Source organism: Platalea leucorodia, assembly GCF_965183815.1.
Source record: "Platalea leucorodia genome assembly, chromosome: 3".
NCBI classification, from domain to species: Eukaryota; Metazoa; Chordata; class Aves; order Pelecaniformes; family Threskiornithidae; genus Platalea; species Platalea leucorodia.
In genome coordinates, this window is record NC_138825.1 from 21425719 (window position 1) to 21453479 (window position 27761).

The following is a 27761-nucleotide window of genomic DNA, read 5'->3' on the forward strand; positions in this document are numbered from 1 at the left end:
TGGTAGGAGCTACTGGTAGGTGAAGGTCTGGAACCTAGCAAGGTCCAAGTACAAAAATTATTTCATATGGCAATTATTCTACTGCACATTGGTCAGTCTCCTTTATCCAAAATATGCAGGAAAGAAGCTGTCAGCTGAAAAAGGATAAACAAGGAAAGACGGGGCTACTTTTTTAAAATGCTGACTTCCCATAATATTTACCTACGTGTAAAGCAGAAGAACCTCCACGCTCAGAAAATACTGTTTTCATCTGCTATTAAGGAAAAGCTAAAAAGCTAACTTGTTCCCTGTTAGCTGGTCCAGTGAGCTTAGTAATGCTCACTGAACATATAGTGGTTTTTTTTCAGGCTTTGAGTATGTGCATTCAATGCTAACAAACAGGCATGACACAGACACAGCATCAAGCCTTATCTTCTTCCTTGGACCGCTCCGTCTACAGTTGAACCTATGGTGTTAACCCACAACCCTTCAAGCTGCTGATTACTGATGCCTCTGAATTATTGTTATTTTCATAGATGTAAGTAATTTTTACTTTTTTAACAGAATATTTAAATATGGAAACATATCAAAACAAAACTGTATGCAGACACTCAGGTGTTTGGAATTATATATTATGCTCACTAGGTTTTACACTTTATTTACAGTACCTCAATCTGAATGGATAAGTCTTCTATAATTGCTCTTTAAGGTAACATTGGTTTTGGTTATTTACCAAAACCTGTAAATACAGTAAAACATAACTCTGATGTGTATTAGGGTATATACTATGGAATATAAAAGATAGATTTATTTTATTTTTGCAGAGTGGTAAAAACCAGAATTGAATCCGATAAACACCAGAACTACTGAGTACAGAATAAATTTCCACCACTACTGTCGCAGGTCCAGCTCCACTGGAAGCCACAGTGACAGAAGTACTAGAACAGACGAAGCATTGGCAACTTTCAACCTCCTAACTAAAACATCAAAACTTCCTTCAAAAAAGACTAGGTGAAGAGGGTTTGGGTTTGTTTTTTTTTTAAACACCCCAGCTCCTGATTTACAATCTACTATTGCTACTGCTACTACTGGAGTGTTGAACTGGCTAAGTTTGGTTATTCAAATTTGTCCCTGCAGGGTTTTTTGTCTGTGTATTTGTTCGTATTTTTCAAGACAGTTCAAGTTCATCTGGAACATCTTTGAGATTAATGTCACCTTGCCTGTGGTTAGATTTCTTGCTGAATTTGCTCTCTTCCAATCATCCCTTCAGGACTGAAAAAAAACAAAAAACCAAAAAAAAAAAAAAAACCAAACCACCACCCAAATAAAATCAAGAAAAAGGACTGAACTCCAGTACAATATTTTCTTGCACTTGCAGTTTTATGGATTTTATGCCTAACAACTAAAATGCTCCACTACAGTAGGAAAATGAGTAAAAATCTGTCTTTTATCTACCTCAATTCCTCCCAGGTAAGTTCCAATTCCAGTTTTGCTTTCATAAATCACTCTTACTTTAGCTTAATGGGGTTTAAAAACAAATATTTGCTGATAATTTGAGAAATGTCACTTATATGGTTCAGTAGTGTTTGGCATGAGCAAACTGAAGTCTGAAATACGTTCGCTGAGCAGGAAGCAAGTTCAATCAACTCTCCTTAGTAAGGATTTATCAGATTAATTCAAAAATTACGATGCATAACCTAATCACAACTTAATTTAAATTTCCTCAAAGGTAAAGTAATAATACTACAGTGGCTGATTAATGAAATAGACTGTGTTTTAATCTAGGAAATTCCTAACTGTCCTTAGTGCTAAAATAAGCATATCCAACGGGAATCAATCAGGCAGGCAGATTTCTTGAAATACAACTGCAATTACAATTATATAATATTGCTGTCATCATTAACTGAATATATTTTAATAACCCCACCAAAATATTTAATCACAAAAATCATGGTAGACCTTTATGGCACGCCTCACCTATCCCACTCCTCAGCAGGGCTAACGAGCCCAGGGAGCCTGTACTGCTGTATCCCGTACTGCTTCCACTAGCTCAAGACAGCTCATTCACAACTAGTTTGTGTTTCTCTGTACAGCACTGTAGTGTGTCACGTAATCATATCCTTAGAGAAACAAAGGTAATTGAGAAAGAAAAAAAAAAGAAAAAAAAAAAAAAAGAGCACAGATACAAACTCCACAGCATTCGCCAAAACTAGTGGATGTCCTATGTGAATCCTGTAACACTTGTATGACACACCAATGTCCACACAGTGGACAACTGGTGGACCTTCAACAGTTCAATGAGCACATACATGAACCCATATATACACTACAAAGCCCTCAAAACACACCGCTGAATGAAATGAGATACCTGTATCCTGAGAGAACCTCACTTTGTGCTGGCTTCTGAAAATAAGTCCTTCCTCTCATTTACTTCAGGATAGAAGAGATTTGACCATGGCTATACAAAGCTCATAGCTTCTTTATACATAATCAATCATTCTCCAGTAACCAGAAAACTTAGGCTGATCTAATTCTAATTCTATAGCACCATAAAAACGTGGACCTGTGTATACATGCATGTACACATGCCAGCACCATATACAGCTGCTTCGCATGATCCCTACTTATTATAATGATACAGAAACATTTTCCCCAAACCAAACGTCAAAAAATGCCTGGCTGCAGAATAGTTACATCCTCCATTCTATTTTGGAAAATGTAAATAAGTTATATAATATCTGGCGACATATCACATACCTGGCCACAGTTTGTTAATCTTCTCCAAGTATTTTGGAGATAAAACTGAAAATCCATCCTTAGGAAACTCTTTGCCCACTGGGATCAGATTTATATGACATATTGTATGCCCATGTAATAATTCCCAAGAACCCGTTCTAAAACCAGGATATAATGAAACCGAACATATTTTTATAGCCCATCTATAAACTCTTTAAAAAACAGATTTACAGCAGATCTTAAGCACTAAGTTCTAATGTCATAAATAGCAAGATATCACTGTTTTCAAAGCCCTTTAAAAGAATTAACTGACTTCAAGACATAGGAAAACAGATATGTTGTTGTTTCATAGAAAGAGAAACAGACCTAAAGCTACACCATGTTATAATGAGGGACATATTTAGTGCTTGCTGAAAGCATCCTAACTGCTATTTTCCTGTATCTATATAGCTGGCACTCAATTCTTCACTGTTTTGCCAGAATTTTCCTCAACAGTGAACCCTTTATACTACATAAATTAAAGCTATTTTTAGTGGTTGTCAAATTTGAAGACTACCAATCGCTGTAGTTATTGCACCTTCCTCTTCTTGCATATAATCTCTCAATTAAAACAAATGTGTCCCCAAAGAACTTTGAAGAAGAGGCTGAATTAACAAACTGTTTAAGTGAACCAGAAGCAAGCCAATCCCTTATGAATACAGAGTCTGTAATTAGCCAAAATGCTCCATTTTGCTGTTCACAGTGAGGCTGAGGCTCAATAAAAATTAAACACTGATGCAGGCAAGGCACTCCCATGGGGCTCACATATATTAATACACTACCACTCACCAGTTGCTTTATGTCAAAGAAACTGGGACACAGCTTGAAATTGGCTGGCTGCCTATTTGATAAAATGGAAAGCTATTGGTGATATTGGTGGTATTTTCTCTTATTTTCATTTCCCTAGTGTCATAAACAGGCTAAGTAAGTAGTTAAATGTGGCTCCTAACAGCCACATGCTCATAATGGTGCCAAACAGATACGACTCAGGTTCTGACTGATCAGAGAATGACACTTCACAGATTCTGCATGGAGTCACAGTTACGCCTTTGGATCACCCCAAACCAATAATCCCTAGCACTGGCTTTTCCAAAACTTCTAAGGATGAGGCCATCAGTTTCTTACAACCATATCTGAATTTAGTTCTTAGCTTGATTAGGATGCAGTCAGTAGTCCACACTTTAGTGATAACCTTTCTAAGCAAAAATGCAGAATAATTTAGGAGGCTCCATTACTACTCTGCTGAGGGCAATTTATAGAAACTTTGATATATAGAATAAAATAGTTTGGAACCATGATTATTTTGACTTCAATGGGCCAGAGTCAGGAGAACAACGAGTGTTTATGAAAACCCTCTTTCAAGCTATAGATGAATAACCCATGAATGTATCAATCTTACAATTTATCAGCTCCTTCAAATCCCTCAGAAACTGAGGCACTCAGCATCTCTCTTGCATCAAGTTAAAATAAATACTATATCAACTTCTCTTTTCAGCCAATTAAAAAACTTCAACATTAAATATGTAGCTAATAAAATGTTTAATTTATTAAATAGTAAGCTACTGTTCAAAAAAGGGTATTTCTAAAGCCTGTGCTACAATATCATCGATAGGGTTATAAAAGCACCTTAAGCTGCAACTGCAAAACGATTCACCACCTTCGAAAAGCATGTTCCAAAATGAACGGACTGATGTTCTGAAGTTTCAGTTCTTATCCAGAAATCCTCCATTATGTTAACCTTTTAAAATTGGTCTTACTCTGTCCTTACAAGGTCATCACGATTTCCACCTCTGCAGTAGAATCCAGCCTTTCATCAATGGAGTGTGAGCATCATTCACAGAGCAAATGAATGCACATCGCCACTTGATGGCTTTAGTTCTCATAAAGTTGACAAATTCTAGGCTAGTTTATGCTCACCTTTCGCAGGAGAAAGCAAATACGCTCGATATTTCTCAGCCGCTCTCTCTGTCAAGAAAAAGTGGGAAACAGGTAGGAGATTAGCTGGTGTTACAAATTAAAGACAATATATTACAATTACAATGGGTCAAGATCACAATTAATGGCTGCAGGGAAGCAACACACGTTATTAACCTGAAACAACAGTATTCACTTCTTACCTACTGTTTGCAAGCCAAATGATTTACCCATTTCAGAGTTCCAATAAGTCATTTTTTCATCTGTTACGGGGTGTAACAATATAAACTGGGGATTCCAGTCTGTGTTAGCCTTGAGCCAGAGGCTTCAACTTCTTTTAAGTCAGCCTTTGTGGTTCTATCCAATGGTGCCAATCTATACCACAGAGACTTGGTCGTGCATTTTCAGGTAGCCAGCCTCTGGCTTCAAGATAATTCTGAATGTGAAAAACAACTACAAAGTTGGTAAGGCAGCCATTCCTCTAACACTAAGAAGGTGCCTGAGCAACACGTGATATTAGAATTTAACCCATTAGTGAAGAATATCTGCAATGTCCTAGAAATGCCACTTTAAACAACAGATGCATTCATAGATACTGAAAGTCACTGTAATTAAGCACTGACTCAAAAGATGGCCTAAGCTCGATTCACAGACAGAAGACAAGACAAAGACAGGTTTTCTTTTAAATGGCTCATAATGAGAAATTCACTAGTAAAAACAGATTTCACTCTGCATAACCGCATCACTGGAGTTACTGTGAAAGATTCTACAGTTGGGTACATTGCAGAAGGCAGAGTGGTTTTGTTGTCCTCAGAAGACTATCTGGTAATATTTTCATTTAGACATGGGAAAATATATTCTGAACAATGACCTTTTTTAAACAGGTAATGTAATATACCAATGTGAGAAGCCAACTGTCCCTAAGCTTTTTGCTTTTCAAACATTTTAAATTTGCTCCAAGTTTGTGTTTTATTTCTGTTCTCCAAAGAAATGTCTCTTTTCCTTTCCTGTCCCCAAGTTTAAGCCATTTTTAATAAAAGGATCATTTTGGAGAGACAGTGAGACACTGGAAGCTTGACAGGCACCAGACAAATATTGTGACTCTCTCTGGTGTCTGTGATCTAAAAGAGATTCAGAAATTTTAGACTCACAGTTGCAAACATGAGAATGGATATGTGTGGATGTGCCTGTGAAGCTACAGAAAGCTTTTTTGCCTTTAGTAGGAGGTTAAGTGGAGGGGGAAAGATAATCCTCTCAATTCCGTTTAGAAGACAAATGCCTAACTGCAGCTAGCCTTGGAGAAGCAGGAAGTGTATCTTTGAACTGTAGGTAATAGAGTGTCAACCAGGAAATTTGAATTAAATCCTCAGTACTGCCATTGTTTTTGCCTCTGATTTCTCCCTAATTCAGCCTTCTCTTGTCAAAAAGGCTCTATGCTCTGTCTTGAAAACATTGTGGAAGACACATGAGTAAATATCAGACATTCTTATAGCGCAATAAAGAAAACTACCCCACCAAATAAATGGAATATGGGCACGGGCAACTATGCATAGGGAAAAATGAAAATACACTTGACCAAAGATATAAGAAATACCTGCTAAAAATCTTCCTTTTATGTCAATATAAAAGGCATCAACATGTATACTGTGCAGAAGAAAGCAATCTGAGATTATTGCTTGAGTTATCATAGCAAGTTTCATAGGAGAAAGTCAAATATGTCAACTGATCACAGAATACTTTGCTGTGTTACTGGAAACTCTATGATTAACTTTTTGATTACACCACTAATATAACTGAAACAAGGACTTATTAACTTTTTTTTCCTGGAGACCAATTCCATTACCATTTTAAAATAAAAGGAAATTATCTCCATGGAGCATCTTACAACTTTTAGGAAGAGAACAAATTACCGGAATTAGGTACATATACACATTTCTTGTGTGCGGTTCTCAAGACGGAAAGTAAAAACAGATAAAGTGAATTCAAAATCAGATTACTTCCAGTAAATTCAGAACCAGATTACTTCCATTGAAGTCCTCTATAGGATTTCTTCATATAATTTCTTTCTTCTGTTCTCTTTCTTTGCTTATGAGTTAGCGAACAGTAAACAAGTCTTCTTATTTGAAGAGTCATGTAAAGATTATGCTTAAAATCATCAGTGGTCTAAGCAGTACTGCAAATCCTCTGCTGAGTTATGAAACAACGTTAAATGGCAAAGTACTAGCTACTGAATCTGGTTATCATTTGTAGGCAATTCAATAACTTGATACTCTGTAGAGATCAAATTCAGCACCTGTCATAATCATTGTAATTCCCAGTGAGATGACAGGAAGCCAAGTTCTGCTCTCAGTTTTGGTGGTACAATCTGATGCATTTTTAACTGTAGTCAGCTAAATCACCCTAGATTACAGCTTTAATTAACAGAGGAATTTTCATATGCTTAAATCTGGGTTGCATTTTGGTTCATTAGGTAAAACTGTGTTTACGGTCCCAGGGTGATATTTAATCTTTTCCATAGCAGATGCAGCAGAATGTGTTATTTACTCTTAAAGCACAGGAGAATTTAGGGCCCTGCCATGGGACAGAGAAGTCTAGGAATGCACCTCTTATCAAATCCCTTCAAGCTTTTGACTCATTGATACAGACAGTATGGGAGAAGGTAGTCATCCCATGCTTGACCACAGAGAAAGCAAATTATTTCAAAAAGGAAAACTCGTGCCACAGAAAGAAAAGATAAAAAGAAAGCATTAGCATCACATTACATATCCTACAGTTTTTGAACTTCCAAATTATTTTCTTGCCTCCTTCAGCAAAAAGGAAAGCTATTAGCATAAAGAGTCGCCCTCTGGCTTCCGAAGGCTGGCCCAATAAATCAATTTTCCAAACTACAGTTGACTTCACAACAGACTCTACATTCATTTCCACACTCATACTTTCACTGACAGCTCAGTGCATCTCCCTTTCTTTAGTAGCTGTTGCTTAGCAAGCCACTGGTTGTACTCACTGCGTGGACTGGGTTGCACTGATCTATTGGGCTTTTGAAGTCTGTCCGAAGTTCATCAAAGGCAATTATCTGAAAAAAAAAAAAAAATTCAAATATTGTAATGAATGCTCATTCAAATCCTTATTTTTCCTTTAGGGACTAGTTAGATGCACTGCCTCCCTTCCTCCCTTTCCAGAGAAAATATGGGAAACTAGCTTCCCCGATACACTCCTTTAAGAACTAACTAGTTAAAACAAAACATGGGATACTCCTACATATGACACCTAGAACCCATTAATCTGTCACTCTGTAAAATTACATCTACAGCCTTTTCAGCATTGTTGCTTTCCAGATTTCCTCCTACAATTTTTTTATCAAACTTCCAAATGACATAAAACTATTTCAGAAACAAATGCATCTCCAGACTTGATGGAAAAAGTCATTTGCTCCCTAAAACACAGAGACGCATCGAATATGCTATTCCAGGTTTAATACATACACAACAGCCCTTTTTTATTAGTTGTTAAAACAACAGCCCTTTTTTATTAGTTGTTAAACCTACTTCAGGTATCAGAGATGCACCAGATATGCATTTCCAGGTTTAATACATACACAACAGCCCCTTTTTATTAGTTGTTAAACCTACTTCAGACATTAATTCTGAATTAGTATCAGCTGAATTATTATTAAGCCGCTATTCATTATCAAGCAAACCCCTCAAAAGGTAAACTACTCCAGAGCAAAACATGCCCTTCTTAAATTCTGGCAGGTTTTAGAACCTTTACCTCAGATCTCATTAATGGAGACATGCCTTTTGCTCGTGTCCTTTAGTTTCCTCCATTAACTGATGGATTCAGACACACTGGTAATTACTGCCTACTTTTAAAGTACAGCAGATAAAAGTGCCCATAAAAATAATAATGCTTGATAATGTTTTCTCTGAAAGAAAACAGCTGTAATAACGCTCAGCATATTTCACTCAAAGATCTCAAAGCATGTTCTTCACTTTATTTTATGTTTGTGTTCTAGTAATACCTTTTCTTCAGCTTGCTTCACCCAAGGAATGAACACTCGCTATGACAGGCACCACATAAATATATGTTAAAACAACGATTTCTCTTTAAACAATTTACAACCCACAAAGTATTTGTTCTCAATAAAAAGATGATGGAAATACAAGGCAATATAATGATGGAAAAAGATGATGGAAATACAGGCAAGGAAGGAAAGGTGGTGGGGAAGCCTTGTACACTAGAGAGTGTTTTGATTGTCTAGAGCTCAACGAAGGTAATGATAAGGTTGAATGCTTATGGGTAAAGATCAGAGGGAAGGCTAATAAGGCAGATATCCTGGTGGGAGTCTGTTATAGACCACCCAACCAGAACGAGGAAACAGACGAAGTTTTCTACAAGTGGTTGGCTGAAGTCTCACAATCTCTAGCCCTTGATCTCATGGGAGACTTCAACTTACCAGATATCTGCTGGAAATACAACACAGCAGAGAGAAAGCAGTCTCGGAGGTTCCTGGAGTGTGTGGGAGATGATAGCTTCCTGACGCAGCTGGTAAGCGAGGCAACCAGGGGGGTGCCCTGCTGGACCTGCTGTTTACAAACAGAGAGGGCCTGGTGGGCGACGTGGTGGTCAGAGCCTGTCTTGGGCTCAGCGACCATGAAATGATAGAGTTTTCGATTCTTGGAGAAGTAAGGGAGGGGGTCAGCAAGACCGCTACCCTGAACCTTAGAAGGGCAGGCTTTGGACTGTTCAGGAGTCTGGTTAACAGGGTCCCTTGGGAGGCAGTCCTGAAGGGCAAAGGAGTCCAGGAAGGCTGGATGTTATTCAAGAAGGAAGTCTCAAAGGCACAGGAGTAGACTGTCCCCATGTGCCGAAAGACGAGCAGACAGGGGAGAAGACCGGCCTGGCTGAACAGAGAGCTTTGGCTGGAACTCAGGAAAAAAAGAAGAGCCTACCACCTTTGGAAGAAGGGGCAGGTGACTCAGGAGGACTACACGGATGTCGTGAGGTTACACAGGGAGAAGATTAGAAAGGCGAAGGCCCAGCTAGAACTTAAACTGGCCACCGCCGTTAAAGATAACAAAAAATGTTTTTACAAATGTATCAGCGACAAAAGGAGGGCCAGGGAGAATCTCCCTCCTTTGTTGGATGCGGAAGGAAACTTTGCCATAAAGGATGAGGAGAAGGCTGAGGTACTTAATGCCTTCTTTGCCTCAGTCTTTAATAGTCAGACTGGTCATCCTTGGGGTTTTCAGGCCCCTGAGCTGGGAGATGGAGATAGGATGCAGAATGAAGCCCCGGCTGTCAAAGAGGTGGCAGTCACCGACCTGCTCCTCCACCTGAATGCCCACAAGTCCATGGGGCCAGACGGGATCCACCCGAGGATACTGAGGGAGCTGGCAGAGGAGCTTGCCAAGCCACTCTCCATCATTTATCAGCAGTCCTGCTCAACTGGTGAGGTCTCAGATACCTGGGAGTTAGAAAATGTGATGCCCCTCTACAAGAAGGGTCGGAAGGAGGATCCGGGGAACTACAGGCCTGTCAGCCTGACCTCGGTGCTGGGAAAGGTCATGGAGCAGATCATCCTGAGTGCCATTACGCGGCACATGCGGGACAACCAGGGGATCAGGCTCAGCTAGCATGGGTTTATGAAAGGGAGGTCCTGCTTCACTAACCTTGGTCTCCTTCTAGGACAAGGTGACCCGCTTAATGGATGAGGGGAAGGCTGTGGATGTTGTCTACTTGGACTTTAGTAAGGCCTTTGACACTGTCATCCAGAGCATTCTCCTGGAGAAGCTGGCTGCACACGGCTTGGATAAGTGCACTCTATGCTGGGTTAAAAACTGGCTGGACAGCCGAGCCCAGAGAGTGGTGGTTAACGCAGTCAAATCCAGTTGGCGGCCGGTCACGAGTGGTGTTCCCCAGGGCTCAGTGTTGGGGTCCTGTTCAGGCCCTGGCTCAGGGTCCTGTTCAATAGCTTCACTGATGATCTGGATGAAGGGATTGAATGCACCCTCGCTAAGTTTGCAGAAGACACCAAGTTGGGTGGAAGTGTCGATCTGCTGGAGGGTAGGAAGGCCCTAAAGAGGGACCTGGACAGGCTGGATCGTTGGGCCGGGGCCAGCTGTATGAGATTCAACAAGGGTCAGTGCCGGGTCCTGCACTTGGGTCACAACAACCCCATGCAACCCTACAGGCTGGGGGAGGAGTGGCTGGAGAGCTGCCTGGAAGAAAAGGACCTGGGGGTGTTGGTTGACAGCCGCCTGAACATGAGCCAGCAGTGTGCCCAGGTGGCCAAGAAGGCCAATAGCATCCTGGCTTGTATCAGGAATAGCATGGCCAGCAGGACCAGGGAGGTGATGGTACCCCTGTATTCGGCACTGGTGAGGCCGCACCTCGAGTACTGTGTTCAGCTTTGGGCCCCTCACTACAAGGAGGACATCGAGGTGCTGGAGCGTGGCCAGAGAAGGGCAACGAAGTTGGTGAAGGGTCTAGAGCACAAGTCTTAGGAGGAGCGGCTGAGGGAGCTGGGGTTGTTTAGCCTGGAGAAGAGGAGGCTGAGGGGAGACCTTATTGCTCTCTACAACTACCTGAAAGGAGGCTGTAGCGAGGTGGGGGTCGGATAGAACACCTCTCCTACAGAGAGTTGGGGTTGTTCAGCCTGGAGAAGGGAAGGCTCCGGGGAAACCTAATTGCAGCCTTTCAGTACTTAAAGGGGGCTTGTAAGAAAGATGGGGATGACCTTTTTAGGTCCTATCGCCTGTTGCGATAGGACAAGGGGTGATGGTTTTAAACTAAAAGAGGGTAGATTCAGACTGGATAGAAGGAAGAAGTTTTTTTACAATGAGGGGTGTGAAACACTGGAAGAGGTTGCCCAGAGAGGTGGTAGATGCCCCATCCTTGGAAACATTCAAGGTCAGATTGGACAGGGCTCTGAGTAACCTGATCTAGTTGAAGATGTCCCTGTTCATTGCAGGTGGGTTGGACTAGATGGCCTTTAAAGGTCCCCTCCAACCCAAACTATTCTATGATTCTCTGACATGTTGCAGCATTCCTGCTGCCTAGCTGTTCAAAAAATAACCAACTGGGTGTCAACACAGACATGCTGTATAGGTAAAACACATTCATTTTACAGATATGGAATGCAGGAGCAGAAATCCTGAAAATGACCTATGCATGACTCGTATAATAATCTGGTGAGAGGCTTGAGAATAAAACCTAGAGCTACAATCCACAAATCTAAGCATTACTCCACATCCCACCCTAATGCTGCATTCATCACACTGAAGCACATTTGAAATCAAAAGTGCGGCATTTTACAGGAGCACTCTACAGAATTCAATCTATTCAACTATGACAAGTCAAAGTGCCAGAATAAACCACAAAAGGAACTATAAAACGTGATTAGAAGTGAAGCATTTCTCCCCATGGATGCAGTATCTCTACAAGTTAGGAATTAGATCTGCAATGGATGTTTAGACTAAGGTAAAAGAGCAAATAACAGAAACCGTGAGAGGGTCAGAGTACAACTGGGAAGAATAAGGCTTACGACACCTCTATATTTAATACTTCTTGAACAAGTCTTCATATTCTCAAGCTGGGCCAAACGTTAAAGAGGGTAACAACCACTCAAGTCAAACGCACACGCTTCTGTTTGTAACTGGATATCAACATGAGCACTGGCAGCATTGACAGAAAGGGGGAAGGATGGCCCTGTAACAGGTAAGAGAGTTGCCTCTGTTCATAGCTGTGCCACTGATTTACTTTGGGATCCTGTGCATCTCCCTTAAATTCTCTTTGCCTCACTGCACTAGTACTTACAGATGTAGCTTTAAGATAGAAAACTGTTATGAGCTTTGACTGACAACTGTTTTTAATAATGTACAGTGGTAACAGCTTTTTTTCTGTTGTAAATGTAGAGATGAGCTGAAATTTCCTTAGCCGGGGGGGGGGGGGGGGGGGGGGGGGGGGGAAGTGAATGTGCTGTGCTCTTCCTTTTGGCAGTCAGTAACAGCAACCAGGAGTTTGAGAATCATGAAATGACAGCCAGTACAAGATCCAGCTCATGCTGTGAGGAAAGCCTGGTCTGAGACAATACCACAAGGAACCCAAATACTGGAATCATAAGATGGACCCCCTTCGAGAAGTCCAGGAAAGCCTCTAAAGATTCACTGAACACAGAGATAAGATGATAACCCTGAAGCCTGTTTACATGAAGAACTAGGTGGCTCTGAAAAACAGAACCATTAAGGCAGGGCTCTCTTGAGCTAGCCTTAACTAATGCAGCTAAGTCTTGAAGAAAACCTAAATCACAGTTTGGAAAAGAGCTAAGCCTCAAATATACTACACATTTAGATTCCCTCATTTTTTGCTTTCTCTTTTTTTAACCAGCATTCCCAACTCTGTAGTCAAAACCTACTCTTTATTTGCTGGCACGTAACTTATTTTATGTTATGCTTGCATTATATCTAAGTGCATCGAAACAAACCTGACAGTATTAAGTACATTGTTTTCATGGAACCAGTAAGTGTAAACACAATAGTCTCACCGACAAACCTTTTGGGATGCCTGCAAATTATGACAATGTTAAAAGACATTCCTGCTACACCTGCAAGAAACAGATTGAGGTCTGGTATCAAGCACACAGGATGGGAGGAAAGTTTCTTCAGTAAAAGTTTCAGTGTCTCTCTGTAAGGAGGCTGACAGAAATAAATCCTCCTCAGTTCTTAATATTTTATTTCATAAAAGTTCCATAATAGTTTATATTTTGTTAACTCCTCAGGAATAGAAATCCAGTGATGACATGAAGATACCTATTTTAATTTATGAAAAAGCACATTCCTATTTCTCAGTCACAGTGAAAAGCTTGAAAGTGTAACATGAGGCAGGCTCACAATTAGAAGGAATATAAAGAAACTCCCAAGGTTTTTTTGCGGCATGTTTTTTTGTGGGTTTTTTTTTTTTTTAATCTCACAATTCTGTGTGTCCTAATTCTAAAACTGCATACAAGAAACAATGGAAACAAAGCTGTAGCTTCTTAAGATCGGTGGTTGCTCACAATACACTACATAACTGTGCAAATTATATTGTATGACTGAAAAAAAGGCTGGGTTGTGCTGCAGCGTGGTTTATATAATTAATTAGGAAACATCTTCCTCTTTCAATTACAAATAGCCTTGTGTAGCAGTTTAATGCCCTAGGGCATGTGTGGCCAGTGTTGCCATTTTTCCCTACAAAAAACAGCCAACTAACTACTTGCCTCCATTAGGTATTTCACAATGCTTTCACAGGAGGTGCAGTGTTCTGGCCATACTCTATAGAGAAACAATCTCCTGCCCATTTACATTTCAGCTGGATGCAGTACAGCTGCCTGCTTCCCATACACCAGCCAGAGTTGCCGAATGCTTTGGAACAGCATCTGGGTATGCTCGAGGTCTGTTTCACCTGTGAAATTGCCACGCTTATCAGCAACTTGACAGTGTAGTTCATTTGGAGGCAAACAATGTAATAGATCCCAGTCAGGGCTCTTCACCATATAAACTGCCATCATTTCACCTTGGTAAATGAATGTATTTTATAAACCGTTCAATATCTTTTAGTTATCCCATCTAATTTGATCCAGAGTGGCAATTAAGACTACAGAACATACATACGCCTAGACATCAGCGACCCCATCTCTCCAAAGGCCACACAATAAACAGACCATTCCAAAGAAAAATGAATAGCCTCTAGTCACAAAGCTAAACAGATAGCTAAGCAGATAATATTTTGGAAATGTGTGCCAGGGACTGATCTTAAACAGAGGAGAAATTTATTTCTATTACTAAATATTAATGTTCTACACAGCTTCACAGAAAGAGAATAATGACCATCTGATATTTATTTAGGAACTTATTTTTTCTTGGAGTTATCTCTTTATTTGCAAAGCCATATCAGGAAAAAAAAAAAAAAAAAAGGCATCATGTTTAGCAATAACTTTTATCATTGCTGCAGAAAGGGGCCAGGGATTGAATGGGGAAGGGATATTGAACTATCTTCTGCCTTGGGGAATTTTCCCTGTGATTCCACATTGCAAAACATTGCAGGAAGTTTGTTCTACCACTGCCCTAGCCATGCTTTTTTCTGTTGATAGAAGGTACTTGTGGGTGTTACCCACCTAATAAAACTAAAGGTTTATAAAAATACTGGTTGCATTCTCTCGTGATTCACACCATCTGCAAATCTCATAACTCCAAGTGTAAGTCAGCAAGGAGTTTGCCCCAGTTTAAACACATACTGAACAGATGAGATTGTGATGACAACGTATGTTTCAGTACAGCTACAATTGCAATGATATTTATAAAATTTGTTTTCACTACCCGCACTCTCTGTGCTCATCTCTCCAGACAATAACAGCTTTGAATAATGAAGTATTCACATAAGATTGAACCTGAATTTTGTTTTCTTCCTATGCTTATGCACCCATCAAACTGAAAATTTCACCTATTCATGGTAGGCATGAATTATAATCTCTCATTTTTAGGGAAGATACTTTTTTTTTTTTAAAAAAATCACTGAGCTCTTACAGAAATATATTTTAATTGAGAATGTGATGTTTTAGGGTGGCAGTGGAGTTGGTGTGGGCGTGAATTCAGTGACAGCAAAGAAGTTGGATATTATTGCTTATTGGCATCTCAGAAAAGTTAGGATAAAACAGAACTTGATGACAACCACGCTAAGCACAGAACAGTAACACTTAACATATGTTTCCTTGCCACCACGCTGTCAATGCACCACAATCCCATCTTGAAGAAACTGTCTTTAATGGTTCATTTAAACAATTTGTCTGCCCCTCCACTCTCATACACAGCTTTCACAGCACCCATACTGGCAGTTCTTAGGCTTTCTGCAAGTCAGCACATGGACAGAAGGTGGACAGGTTTAGCAGCATGCTGTGCTCCTAAACTGCATGCCTGCCCATCAACTGCTGTATAGACATATTCACTGTGTTTGGGAAATAGCGTTGAACATTTATGGTGTTTGGATCATGTTGATGCAAACTGGGTGAGTGAGTTTGTTGGATTTCGTTGAGCAGAAGCAGAAACAGACAAAACACGTGCGAGAGAGTCAGACGGATAAGAATGTAAATGACCTGAAATGGAATACAAGTCACTGTCTTGACACAATGATGGAGTGTGGCAAGCCCATAGAGAGATGCAGAGAACGGTGACATCAACAAAGGAGCTGAACTATGGCACCCACCTGGCAGAAAGCTATGTCCTCTGCACTCACCAGAATGGATGTGGCAACCCAGAGAGAGCTCCCACGAAAACATGCAGCCATCCAGGTCTCAGGCTGCAGGGAGTGCCAGAGCCTTTCACTGGTAACAGATGGCAGCAGTGAGAACAGCTGGGTGAGGTGTGACCAGGTGGACGATCTGCTCAGCCTGGTGGCAGAGCTACAGGAGGACGTAGAAAAGTTAAGCAGCATCAGGGAGTCTGAGAAAGAGATAGACTGGTGGAACCATGCTCTGCCCTCTCTGAGACAGAAAGAGGAACAGCCACCAGAAAAAAACCAAGATCAAGGGGATCCTGTATCCTCTCCCCACCAGGCTGAAGGCAGTAGCTTAAAGGAGAGGAGTGAATGGAGGCAAATCCATGCTCGGGGCGGCAGGCGAACCCCCTCCTTGCCCACCTCACCTTCCTAGGTGCCTCTGTACAACAGGTATGAGGCTCTGGATGTGGAAGGCCAGTCAGCGAATGATGTGGATGATGGTCCATCTACACCAGAGGTGCCACCGAGGTCAGAGAGGCCTACCCCCCTGTATCACAACCACCTCAACGAGGAGAAAAAGATGAGTTACAGTTGTAGGTGACTCCCTTCTGAGGGGAACAGAGGGTGCAATATGCCGGACAGACCCTCCTCTTAGGGAAGTCTGCTGCCTCCCTGGGGCCCGGGTTAAGGACATCACTAGGAAACTTCCTAGCCTGGAACAGTCCTCAGACTATCACCCATTACTGCTCTTCTATGTGGGTGGCGATGAAGCCGCAACGTGTAGTCCAAGGGCAATCAAAAGAGACTTCAGGGCCTTGGGACAGTTGGTAAGGGAATCTGGAGCACAAGTTATTTTTTCCTCTCACCTTCCAGTTGCAGACAGTGACATTGGAAGAAACAGATGCACGCAGTCTATCAATACATGGCTCCGTGGCTGGCGTCACCACCACAATTTTGCTTTTTTTTGATAATGGGATGGCCTACATGGCACCAGGCTTGCTGGCATTGGATGGGATTCACATTTCTCAAAGGGGGAAGAGGATCTTTGCTCATGAGCTAGCGGGGCTCATTGACAGAGCTTTAAACTAGGCTTGAATGGGGAGGGGGATAACATCAGGCTTGCCTGTGACAAGCTGTGGGATGACATGCCAAGGTTAGAGGGACAGGGTGCTAGCAAGGGCCCTCAGCCTGTTGCTCTGAGATGTGCTGGCTACACTGCAGCTCACGAAGTCTTACAGAGATGAGCTGGGGCTCTTGAGGTAATAGGAGCCAACAGGGAAACACCAGTGAAATACCTCAAAGGAATTAAGGAGTGTTCCTCTAAGAAGGTGACATGGCCAACAGCCCAGCTGAAGTGCCTCTACACCAATGCACATAGCATGGGCAACAAACAGGAAGAGCTGGAAGCCACCATGCTGCTAAAAATCTACGACCTAGTTGCCATTACTGAAGCTTGGTGGGACGAATCCCATGACTGGAGTGCGGCTATCGATGGCTACAAGCTGTTCAGAAGCGTCAGGAGACGAAGGAGGGGTGGAGGGGTTGCCCTCTACATCAAGAAATGGATAGAGTGTGAAGAGCTGTCTCTGAAGAACAGCCACGAGCAGGCTGAAAGCTTATGGGTAAGAATTAGAGACGGAGACAACAAAGGGAACCTTGTGGTTGGGGTCTACTACAAGGCACCCAAGCAAGGGGAGCCTACTGACAAAGCCTCTTACTCCAGCTACAGGAGGCGTCACGCTTGCAGGCTCTCGTCCTGCTGGGGGACTTCAACCACCCCGACATCTGCTGGAAAAGTAGCACAGCGAGCTGTAGGCAATCCAGGAGACTCCTGGAACACATTGAGGATAACTTCTTAAGCCAGGCAATAGACAGTCCTATCAGATGCGATGCGATACTGGACCTGATGGTCACCAACGCAAGTGAGCTAATTGGTGATGTCAAGATTGGAGGCAGCCTGGGCTGCAGTGATCACACACTGGTAGAGTTCGCGGTCTTCAGAGATATGGGTCAGGCAAAGAGCAAAGTCAGAACCCTGAATTTTAGGAAAGCAAACTTCCAGCTCTTCAAGGAGTTAGTGAATAGGACCCCCTGGGAACCTGCCCTCAGGGACAAAGGAGCAGATCAGAGCTGGCTGATCTTTAAGGACGCTTTCCACAGAGCTCAAGAGCTCTCAGTCCTCAGGTGCAAGAAATCAGGAAAGGAAGGCAAGAGACAGCATGGATGAGTTGAGACCTGCTGGTCAAACTAAAGGGCAAGAAGGAGATGCACAGGCAGTGGAAGTACGGACAGGCATCCTGGGAAAAGTACAGGGATGCTGCACAGTTGTCTATGGATGGGGTCAGGAAGGCCAAGGTGCAGATGGAGCTGAACTTGGCAAGGGATGCAAAGAATAATAAGAAGGGCTTCTACAGGTATGTCAGCCAGAAAAGGAAGGTCAAAGAAAGCGTACCCGCTGTGATGAGCAAGACTGGCAAACTGGTAACAATAGGCAAGGAGAAGGCTTAGGTACTCAACAATTTCTTTGCCTCAGTCTTCACCGGCAACCTCTCTTCCCACAGCTCTCAAGTGGATGGACCACAAGGCAGGGACTGCAGGAGCAAAGTCCCTCCCACTGTACGAAAAGATCAGGTTCGTGACCATCTGAGGAACCTTAACATACATAAGTCTATGGGACCTGACGAGATGCATCCCAGAGTCCTGAGGGAATTGGCTGATGTAGTTGCCAAGCCACTCTCCACGATATTTGAAAAGTCCTGGCAGTCAGGTAAAGTCCTTGGTGACTGGAAAAAAGGAAACATTTCACCCATTTTTAAAAAGGGAGGACCCGGGAGGACCCTGGGAACTACCGACCTGTCAGCCTCACCTCTGTGCCTGGGAAGATTATGGAAAAGATCCTCCTAGAAGCTATGCTAAGGCACATGGAGGACAGGGAGGTGATTCAAGACAGCCAGCATGGCTTCACCAAGGGCACGTCCTGCCTGACCAACCTAGTGGCCTTCTATGATGGAGTGACTACATCAGTGGACAAGGGAAGAGCTACAGATGTCATCTATCTGGACTTCTATAAGGCCTTTGACACAGTCCCCAGCAACATCCTTCTCTCTATATCAGAGACATAGATTTGATGGGTGGACTGTTACGTGGATGAGGACTTGGTTGGATGGTCACATCCAGAGGGTAGCGGTCAACAGCTCAATGTTCAGATGGAGACCAGTGACAAGTGGTGTCCCTCAGGGGTCCATACTGGGACAAGTACTATTTAGTATCTTCATTACAGGCTGTGGGATCAAGTGCACCCTCAGCAAGTTTGCAGACAACACCAAGCTGAGTGGTGTGGCTGACACACCTGAGGGACAGGATGCCATCCACCGGGACCTGGACAAGCTCGAGAAGTGGGCCCTGTGAATCTCAGGAGGTTCAACAAGGCCAAGTGCAGGGACCTGCACCTGGGTTGGGGCAACCCCCCAGTATCAATACAGCCTGGGGGATGAAGGGATTGAGAGCAGCCCTGCAGACAAGGACTTGGCAGTACTGGTCGATGAAAAGCTGGACATGAGCCAGCAATGCGTGCTCGCAGCCCAGAAGGCCAACCGTATCTGGGCTGCATCGAAAGCAGCGGGGCCAGCAGGTCAAGGGAAGTGATTCTGCCCCTCTGCTCCACTCTGGTGAGACCCGCACCCCCGCAGTGCTGCGTCCAGCTCTGGGGTCCTCAGCACAGGAAAGACATGGACCTGTTGGAGCAGGTCCAGAGGAGGGCCACAAAAATGACCAGAGGGATGGAACACCTCTCCTACGAAGAAAGGCTGAGAGAGTTGGGGTTGTTCAGCCTGGAGAAGGGAAGGCTCCGGGGAAACCTAACTGCAGCCTTTCAGTACTTAAAGGGGGCTTATAAGAAAGATGGGGATGACCTTTTTAGCAGGGCCTGTTGCGATAGGACAAGGGATAATGGTTTTAAACTAAAAGAGGGTAGATTCAGGCTAGATAGAAGGAAGAAGTTTTTTACAATGAGGGGGGTGAAACACTGGAACAGGTTGCCCAGAGAGGTGGCAGATGCCCCATCCTTGGAAACATTCAAGGTCAGGTGGGACGGGGCTCTGAGCAACCTGATCTAGTTGAAGATGTCCCTGTTCATTGCAGGGGGGTTGGACTAGATGGCCTTTAAAGGTCCCTTCCAACCCAAACTATTCTATGATTCTATGAAAGTGACAGACTGAGAACAGTTTTTGCTACTCAATTCTTATCATGGTATGAAAAGAATCTGAACAAGAAATTTAGCTATGTGGTTGGTGAATATTTGTTCAAGATGCTTGTTCCTCTTCTCTCTTTCTATTCTGGTTGAACTGATCTGGTTCATGCTACCAAGCAACATAAACACAGCAAGGAAAACCCTTCCCCCTCCATAAGGGTTCCTCTGAGTCAACACCTCCACCGTGATCTCCAATGAGAATGCTCATTTGAGCCTAACTGGCTGTCAGTCACAATACTTTCAATATTCTTGTAATACCCTACAAATCATAAGAGGTGTTAACTGTAGAATAATTTTATTAGTATTATAGCCTCTGATATGGCCCACAGACCATACACGACACATCAAGTAATGTAGATGTGAGATTTAAACTGCTTTTTAAGTACTGTCTTCCTCTCCCTCACTAGGACCACTTTTTGTTAAATCCAGCACTCACAGCATCACAGATGACTGAAACCAGGTCTGAATCAACCTGACAATCTTCTTTTAAGAACACCATAAAGTGCTGACATTAGGCTAGGAGAAAAAAAACAAAATCAAATCACTGGGAAAAAATTCTGCCTGTGATACTAACAAATCCTGTTAATACGATACTAAACTATACATGAGTACACCAGAGAGCAATTTGGCCTACTTTGGTTCATTAGTGCAGGAAAAGGATGAAATGCAGGTTGTGCTATGACAGGAACTATCTTCTATTTTACTTGCCAGTGCTTAAGTATATTGTTCATTATTTGTTTTCACTAAACATTACTAAACTTCTGATAGGCTGGGGTTTTTAAGGCCCTGAAACCAAGAGCTGGCTGCTCAGAGGAAATGGTGTTCAGCTCTCATTTCATATTGTATTGTAATAAATCAATGTCTTCCTACCACATCTTGATCGCCACTTAGCTGCACAGCACAGCTTTCACAGCCTCTGAAGGCAGGCAAGACAGAACTTCCACTGCAAAAAACACAGCCTCCATCATCTACCTGCAGCCCCTCAAAAAAGGGCATCAAATAAAAACATGAAGGTACAGTGATGGGAAAACATCCAGAATGTGTGCATATGCACTGTATAAACATTCTATAATTATTACTTAAATAGAAGATTAACTTCATGGAAAGAATGCAGGCTCAGTTAAGAATATGCACAATGCTTTAGACCATATCTACATTTCTTTATAACAGAGGGGTTATCTGCTGATTCACTTTTTAAAACACCTGGAGCTGGGTAGACATGCAGCAAAAGAGTAGTTCCCAGATTCCCTTCACAAGTCACTTTCTGTCTTCAGAAGAGGGGACAAAGTAGGCTGTTACCGCTCAAGTTAACTCAGGAGAAATGAAATGGGCTAAATACAGAGGCCAATGCTGCACAGCATTGTCATATATGCTGACGGGAAGCTGGGGAAAAAAAAGAAAAAAAAAAAAAATCTTTGTTCTAGGTCTCGGGGTTAACTTTCAGACCCTTCAGAAAATCTCCAGATCAGTATAACTCTCTGCTTTTCCCTTCTTGAAGAGGGAATTTTTATATTCTTATTTCATAGTTACTAAGATGAGCATTTATGGTGCTACTCATTCATGTTCTTAACACTAGTGGCCTGTACCCAGTACTGGATCTGGTACTTAAGAAAGTTCTTGAAGGTTTTCTGGCAAACCTCAGAGCTGCTTCATGTTCAGGTTCACAAGTTCAATCTATGACCCACCAAAAGAGCACAAAATTTTTCATCACTGTTACAATCATAACTATAGTAAACTCAGCATTTCAGCAAGCCAGATACTGAAGCATATTGGCTTTAAAACACTGGAGCTGTGCAATATTACAAGTTTGCAAAGCTGTTCTCACTCATGCCCCCATGACTATCTTTTTGGGTGTAAAAAGACCTCCAATAAAGCAACGCTTCTTCCTAAAACAAACTACTTCAATTTACTGGGGATCCAAAAGTAGAGATTCACTAATATTTACTCACTCAGGGGCTGGGGGGTACACAGCTGCTCTGGAACCATTATTATCAGTACTACATAAACAGTTCAGAGAAGGAAATGAAGAAATATGTATTGAAGCTGCAGGACTGGAAGATTTAAGGCAGCTGAAAGTAAAACTTAAGCTACAGTTTGACCAAGACATGGAAGTCAAAAAACATACAAACTTCCAAGGAAATGTTTTAGGTCTATTTTAGCCTCCTATTTAATCCAGAACGAATAGCTACCGATGATCCTGCATACTAGCATTTTGTTAAATAGCACAAGCAATCAGATCCTCATTTTTAGTAAGAAGAGGACTAAGTGTACATATGAGAGTTTCCAAAAATATGTATCTTCTCTAAGTCAAAAGAACAAATATTTCCAACATTTCCAATAAACTAATTCTGAAAGAATTTCCAGATTTAAGACAAAAAGCAAAATTTTGTTCCAACACTATATTTTTGCTTTGGAATTTATTTTGGTTTTAGGAAAATCAGATTATATGACATGGTTCAATATTCCATTGTATTTATTTTAAAGAAAACGCACTACTTAGTAGAGACTGAAACATTGTATCTTCCTTTCTGGATTGAAGTCTTGTTTGTCCTATAATGAAACAGTAATGCCAGTAAATGTTATTAATTTATTGTCACTTAATTGTCAAAACAGAATCCAGGAAAGGGAACTGGAGAGGACTGCTGGGCTGTCAGCTTCAGCCCCCAATTTCTGCAGACACCACATCAGAAGATCCAGGTGGTAAATACACGTAGCTTATTTTAAAAACAGGGAGGAGGCATGTAGCTTCCCTTTTCACTGCTCCATGATTTGGAACACAGCACAAACCTGCTGTGAAAGTTGGGAGCCTTCTCCTAACTTTTAAATTTGTGGCACAGACAGCACAAACCATGTATATCATTGCCAAGACTGCTTCATTACAACAGCTACTTAGTAAAATGAGAAAGTTTTATTTTGCAGGAACGTGCATCAAAATTGGCACGATTCCAAAACAGTTTGTCTTCAATTCAGCAGAAACTCAATCCCAGCTCATGTTAATTGACATTCATACAAACCCACACATACACACGCAAATCTTACGCATTACAGCCCTTGTATGTGAATTAATAACAGAGCTAAATGATGCTGGCACAATATCTCTACTTCTTTTTTTTCCTAAAGTGAGTGGATTAACTCTTGGGTGTCTGGAGCTTTTATCCTGATACCTGCCAAAAGAAACCAGATCTAACCAATCCCTTTTCTGAAAAAGTCAAAACCTTTTTCTTGCCAAATGTCTTTAAAAGCCTTTATACCTAAGTTACATGTATCAAATTACCCCTGCATTATCAACCCCTCGCTTCTAACAGTAGGGAGAAGACAGAAGACCCTTACAAACATGAGAAAAGGGCCATAAATAACGTATTAGCACAATAATGAGTGGCAGAGAAACAAAAAATGGTGAAATGAGGTTCCTATTTCAGCTGGGTTTCAGCTGGCTATCCAGCAGGCTGAGCTCTCTGTGGCTGAGGGGACACCACACTCTCTCCTTGCCGATCTAAGCAGGGACCGAGTCCAAAAAGAACTCTGTGCCTGCCACCGCATCCCGAGGGAAGAGGTCTCCCTGACAAGGAAGTGCAGCAGGAATTTCCTCTGAAGACGATTCAGAAAGCAGGGAAATCTACCCAATGAGTCAAGCTGCAGCCAAAGAGATAAGAAAAGCTGCTTGCATGCTACCCATATGACTGCACCTTGACAGCTTCAGTTTGATTAGGAACTGTTTGAGCAGAGAGCCCTGACACAGCTCTGCTCTCCACCCCTGCATCAAAGCCACACTGCAGGAATTTATATATGGCAGGTGTAAGAACTGCCTCAATAGTCAGGAGCTTCCAAATTAGTAATGGAATTCAGTACATCATCTAGAAACTGGAAAGAGTTTTATACTGGCAGATATCACCACTGCTATTTATGAACTTCAATATCCCTTATTTGAAAAGATAACCCAAAGATGCACTAAAATCTGATTCTTTAGATAGCAGTTCAGATTCAGGAGAATGGTGTTAGAAAGACCCGTAAGGCCAGATGCCTACAGCATTTGTGTGGGTTTGTACTTCAGATAAGGAACCTATTAACAGAGTTCATAAATATTGCCTGCCTGGTTCACATCACAAGCTGTCAGAGTAGTCTTAGCTCCCAATGACATGCACAAACGATGCATTACCTCTGTCTCTTTGTAGCAGGCAGACTACTGCAAAACATGTGCAAGTTTAAACATACATGCCCTGAAAAAGTACTAGATAAAGTCAGAAAGACAAAAACGATCATTCAGCTTAAACATTACTAATGTTGTAATTTTACATGGATATATTAACCTAATAGGTGAAATATGCAACTCCGTGTTGCATGTTAGTATCAAAGAATAAACCTTTAATCCTTGTCTGTCCTTGACAATGTTCTTTCCCTCATCCTGTTGTTTGACTGTTTTTAACTGCTTATCTCTGAAACGCAGCAAGCGCTCTGATATTTGTAACAGCACTTCCCCATTAGCCAGATGGGTGTATCAGTCAATGTCTCGATGTTATCTCATATGACTTAGTTCCCTGCCTTTCTCCATATGATCACAGCTACAAACCTGCCTGGTATTTCGAGTTGCCATATTGGGGCACATCTGCATCCTAATTATATTTAAAGCGAGGCTTAAATCCCACTGGAAGTTGCAGTTACATGATCAATGAAGCAAGGACAGGACATAAAGCAAAATAATTTGGAGTGATCTTTGCACTGTCAAGTATAATTCTAGTGGAAATCACCCCTCCTGACTTTGTTAGTACAAAGAGCTCTTCCTTCCTCTATTAAAGAGTGACAGACAGCAGTTGCTTAGAAAGACTGTTCAAAATTGCATGAATCAATGGGCAACCTGCCTCAAAAGTCAGAGAATTTTATCCTTTTTGTCATATTTTAGTCCTTGTCTATATCCTTTTGTTAAACATCTCGTATTAAGAAAGAAAAAAAAGGCTCACATCTTAGTTTTCATCATACCCGCCCATGTAACTTGGTAGCTTCCCAGACCAGTGTGTCTGAAATGCTGGTTTTGGTGAGAACCTTAACACTACAGCCAAATAAAGCAGAGAGGAAAGTGAGATTAAAGGTATTCCTTTCTTCTCTTACCTCTCCCCAATGTATTTACTTTTCTGAATACTACACTTATTAATTCACCACATATTAATAAAAGTAAACAATAATAACTAACAATGCCTTGCAGTTATAAATCTCCCTTCAAGGCAGTGAAGGCCTTAACAAATGCAAGGAAAATATTATTTCCATTTTGTATGCAAGAGGAAAAATGAAGCTCAGAGAAATTAAATGATTTACAGACTCAGCAGCAGAAGAACCAAAGCCTCCGGACTACTGCACCATATAAAATGTTAGGGGAAACAAAGAATACTGTCAGTAGACTAATAACATATGAGAAGTGAAACTATGCATTTCTGTCTGATTATCGTACTGTCATTCATCTCTAGAGTAGAGCATTGCTTTAAGCAGTGCCTTTTTGGATTAAGATTGCAAATGGTTTTAAATCACTCAAGGGTAGAAAATTGTTCTATTTGTCAGATTTCACACTAACAATTGTATGGCATTTCCTTGCTCTACTTAACTTGAATTTCATATGTTGCCACTATTAAACAACTCTCGACACAGAAATCCGAACACGTTGCTCATGCAAACAAAGCTCTTGTGGCTCCATCCAGGGCTGCACAAACATACACCTGAGCACCTAGTCTTCATCTTTTTATTGATGTTCTTTTGTCTGTAAAAGGATATTACATTTACACCAATACAATTTGAACTTTTTAGGCTCTAACTGAAAGCTTAAGCTAACTTAACAGTCATGAAAATCTTATTGTAATTTCTCAAGTATTTAAGCCAGATCCTAAGTCTTTTCCAATAGAAACTCCAATATGCAAAATTAAAACAGCATAATCTCCATTCTGCAAACATGATTCAAAAGGCTTTCCTATCTACCTATGGAAACGTAGAGGTGTAAGTATACTACTCTAATTAAACATTGATGAAAATCCAGAGAGGCAGGCTCCCTTGCTGAGAGCACACGTGCACAAACATACCAGCCTGTATAGTTACACCACTGTATTCCCCTGCATAAATAAAAACTACACAAATGAACAAAAAACCAAAAACTATACAGATGGACAAAAGCAGTATTATTGCTTCAGCTACACCAAATCAGATTTCCAAGTCTGCAGAGAGGTGCAGGAGAAATCACTAAGAATAATTATTTGGCAGTCACCTGAAACAGTCCACCTATTAGTACAAGAATGAAAAACTCCATCCATGTTGTGAAAAAAGACAGGAATTTATCTTCAGAAATACAACCATACTGTGTACAGAGCTTTGAGTGCTTTGAATGGAAAGTTACTCTCTCCGTGAGTTACTGGTTGTTATTGCAACATTGCAGACAACAACTTGAAAAAGCAACCTAATTTCTGAATGTAAAGAATTCACTTGTTGTTATTAGTTTTGACAAACTCACTAAAAAAACCTCAGCAGCTGCAAAATTCTGTTGTGAACACAATGTTCCCAGAAGGATGATTTGACAAGCATCTATTGACAGATTTCTACAAATACTATGAAAGTGGCTTTTTACAATCTTTTCACCCAAGTGCAAGGAGAAACAGTTCTACTGGCTAACAGGATTCTGGACACAGATTTCACTTGCTCACCACAGACACTGAAATATGTTCCCCAGTTATCCTGAAACTGAGAGATGTCAACTGTCTCCTTCAGGAGAGAGACAAAAGTCCCACCTATTCCCCAAATACTGATTTCAGAGATTACCTGAGCTTGTACGACAACTTTATGCCCACTCACTGTCTTCCAGTCTAGACCAGCTGAAATCCAGCCAGGCAAAAATCCGCTGTGCACGTATAAACTGCAGTTCATTAAGAGAAGGAAGACAAGTAAGCAAGCTGTGCAGGAGGGATGATGCTAATATAGCTGTACAGAGCCTGTTTCTAAATAGGCTAATAGTTTTGCTCCCTGCAGCTACAACACATTTCAAAACAGACCTCAAGTGGAGGAGGAATTTTTAAGGTAAGTCCAGACTGCCATGCTTCCCTCCTGCCCGAAAGGATTTCATCATTTTGTTGTCACGATTCTTTTTTTTTTTTTTTTTTTTAAATTTACATTACTGCATTCAGTACAGGGAAACAGTTCAGAAAGAGGCAGTGTTCTGTGAATCAAATACACCCCTTAACTTTTTTTTCAAATGGACACAAACAGTTGTTACTAATATTAAGAAAAAAACACATTTTCAATTAGCAACAAAACTGGTGAATACACCATTTTGTTCTGAACAGAAAAAACTCTTGCATGTACATGGAGATGCACTACTTAAGTTTAATTACATTCAGTGTGAATGAAACAATTCTTCTGCCTCAGCTGACTTAAAAATCATGTCTTTTATCTCTCACAAGAGAACCTGAACCATCAGGCTACTCATTGTTTTGAAACATGGATAACTGTCATTTCCACTGCTGGTATCATGCTACAGTGCATAAATATACATTTCACTGAAGGGATTAGAGAGGCAAGAGACCTACTCTTATTTTACTATATAAGAATTTTGTACAATGCGAGACCATTC

The 27761-nt window shown here is 41.5% G+C and overlaps 1 protein-coding gene across 2 annotated transcripts in view; it reads right to left on the bottom strand.

Moving 5' to 3' along the window:
* CNIH3 (cornichon family AMPA receptor auxiliary protein 3) overlaps positions 1 to 27761 on the bottom strand; it is a gene marked incomplete at both ends in the record, with an annotated part of 56993 nt that overhangs the window by 17251 nt on the left and 11981 nt on the right. Inside the window, 2 exons of one of the 2 annotated variants that reach the window (XM_082308029.1) lie at positions 4672 to 4719; positions 7673 to 7741. In XM_082308029.1, coding sequence (XP_082164155.1) covers positions 4672 to 4719; positions 7673 to 7741 — 117 coding nt within the window. The remainder of the gene's footprint in view (positions 1 to 4671; positions 4720 to 7672; positions 7742 to 27761) is intronic. The other variant, XM_082308030.1, reaches the window with a different exon arrangement.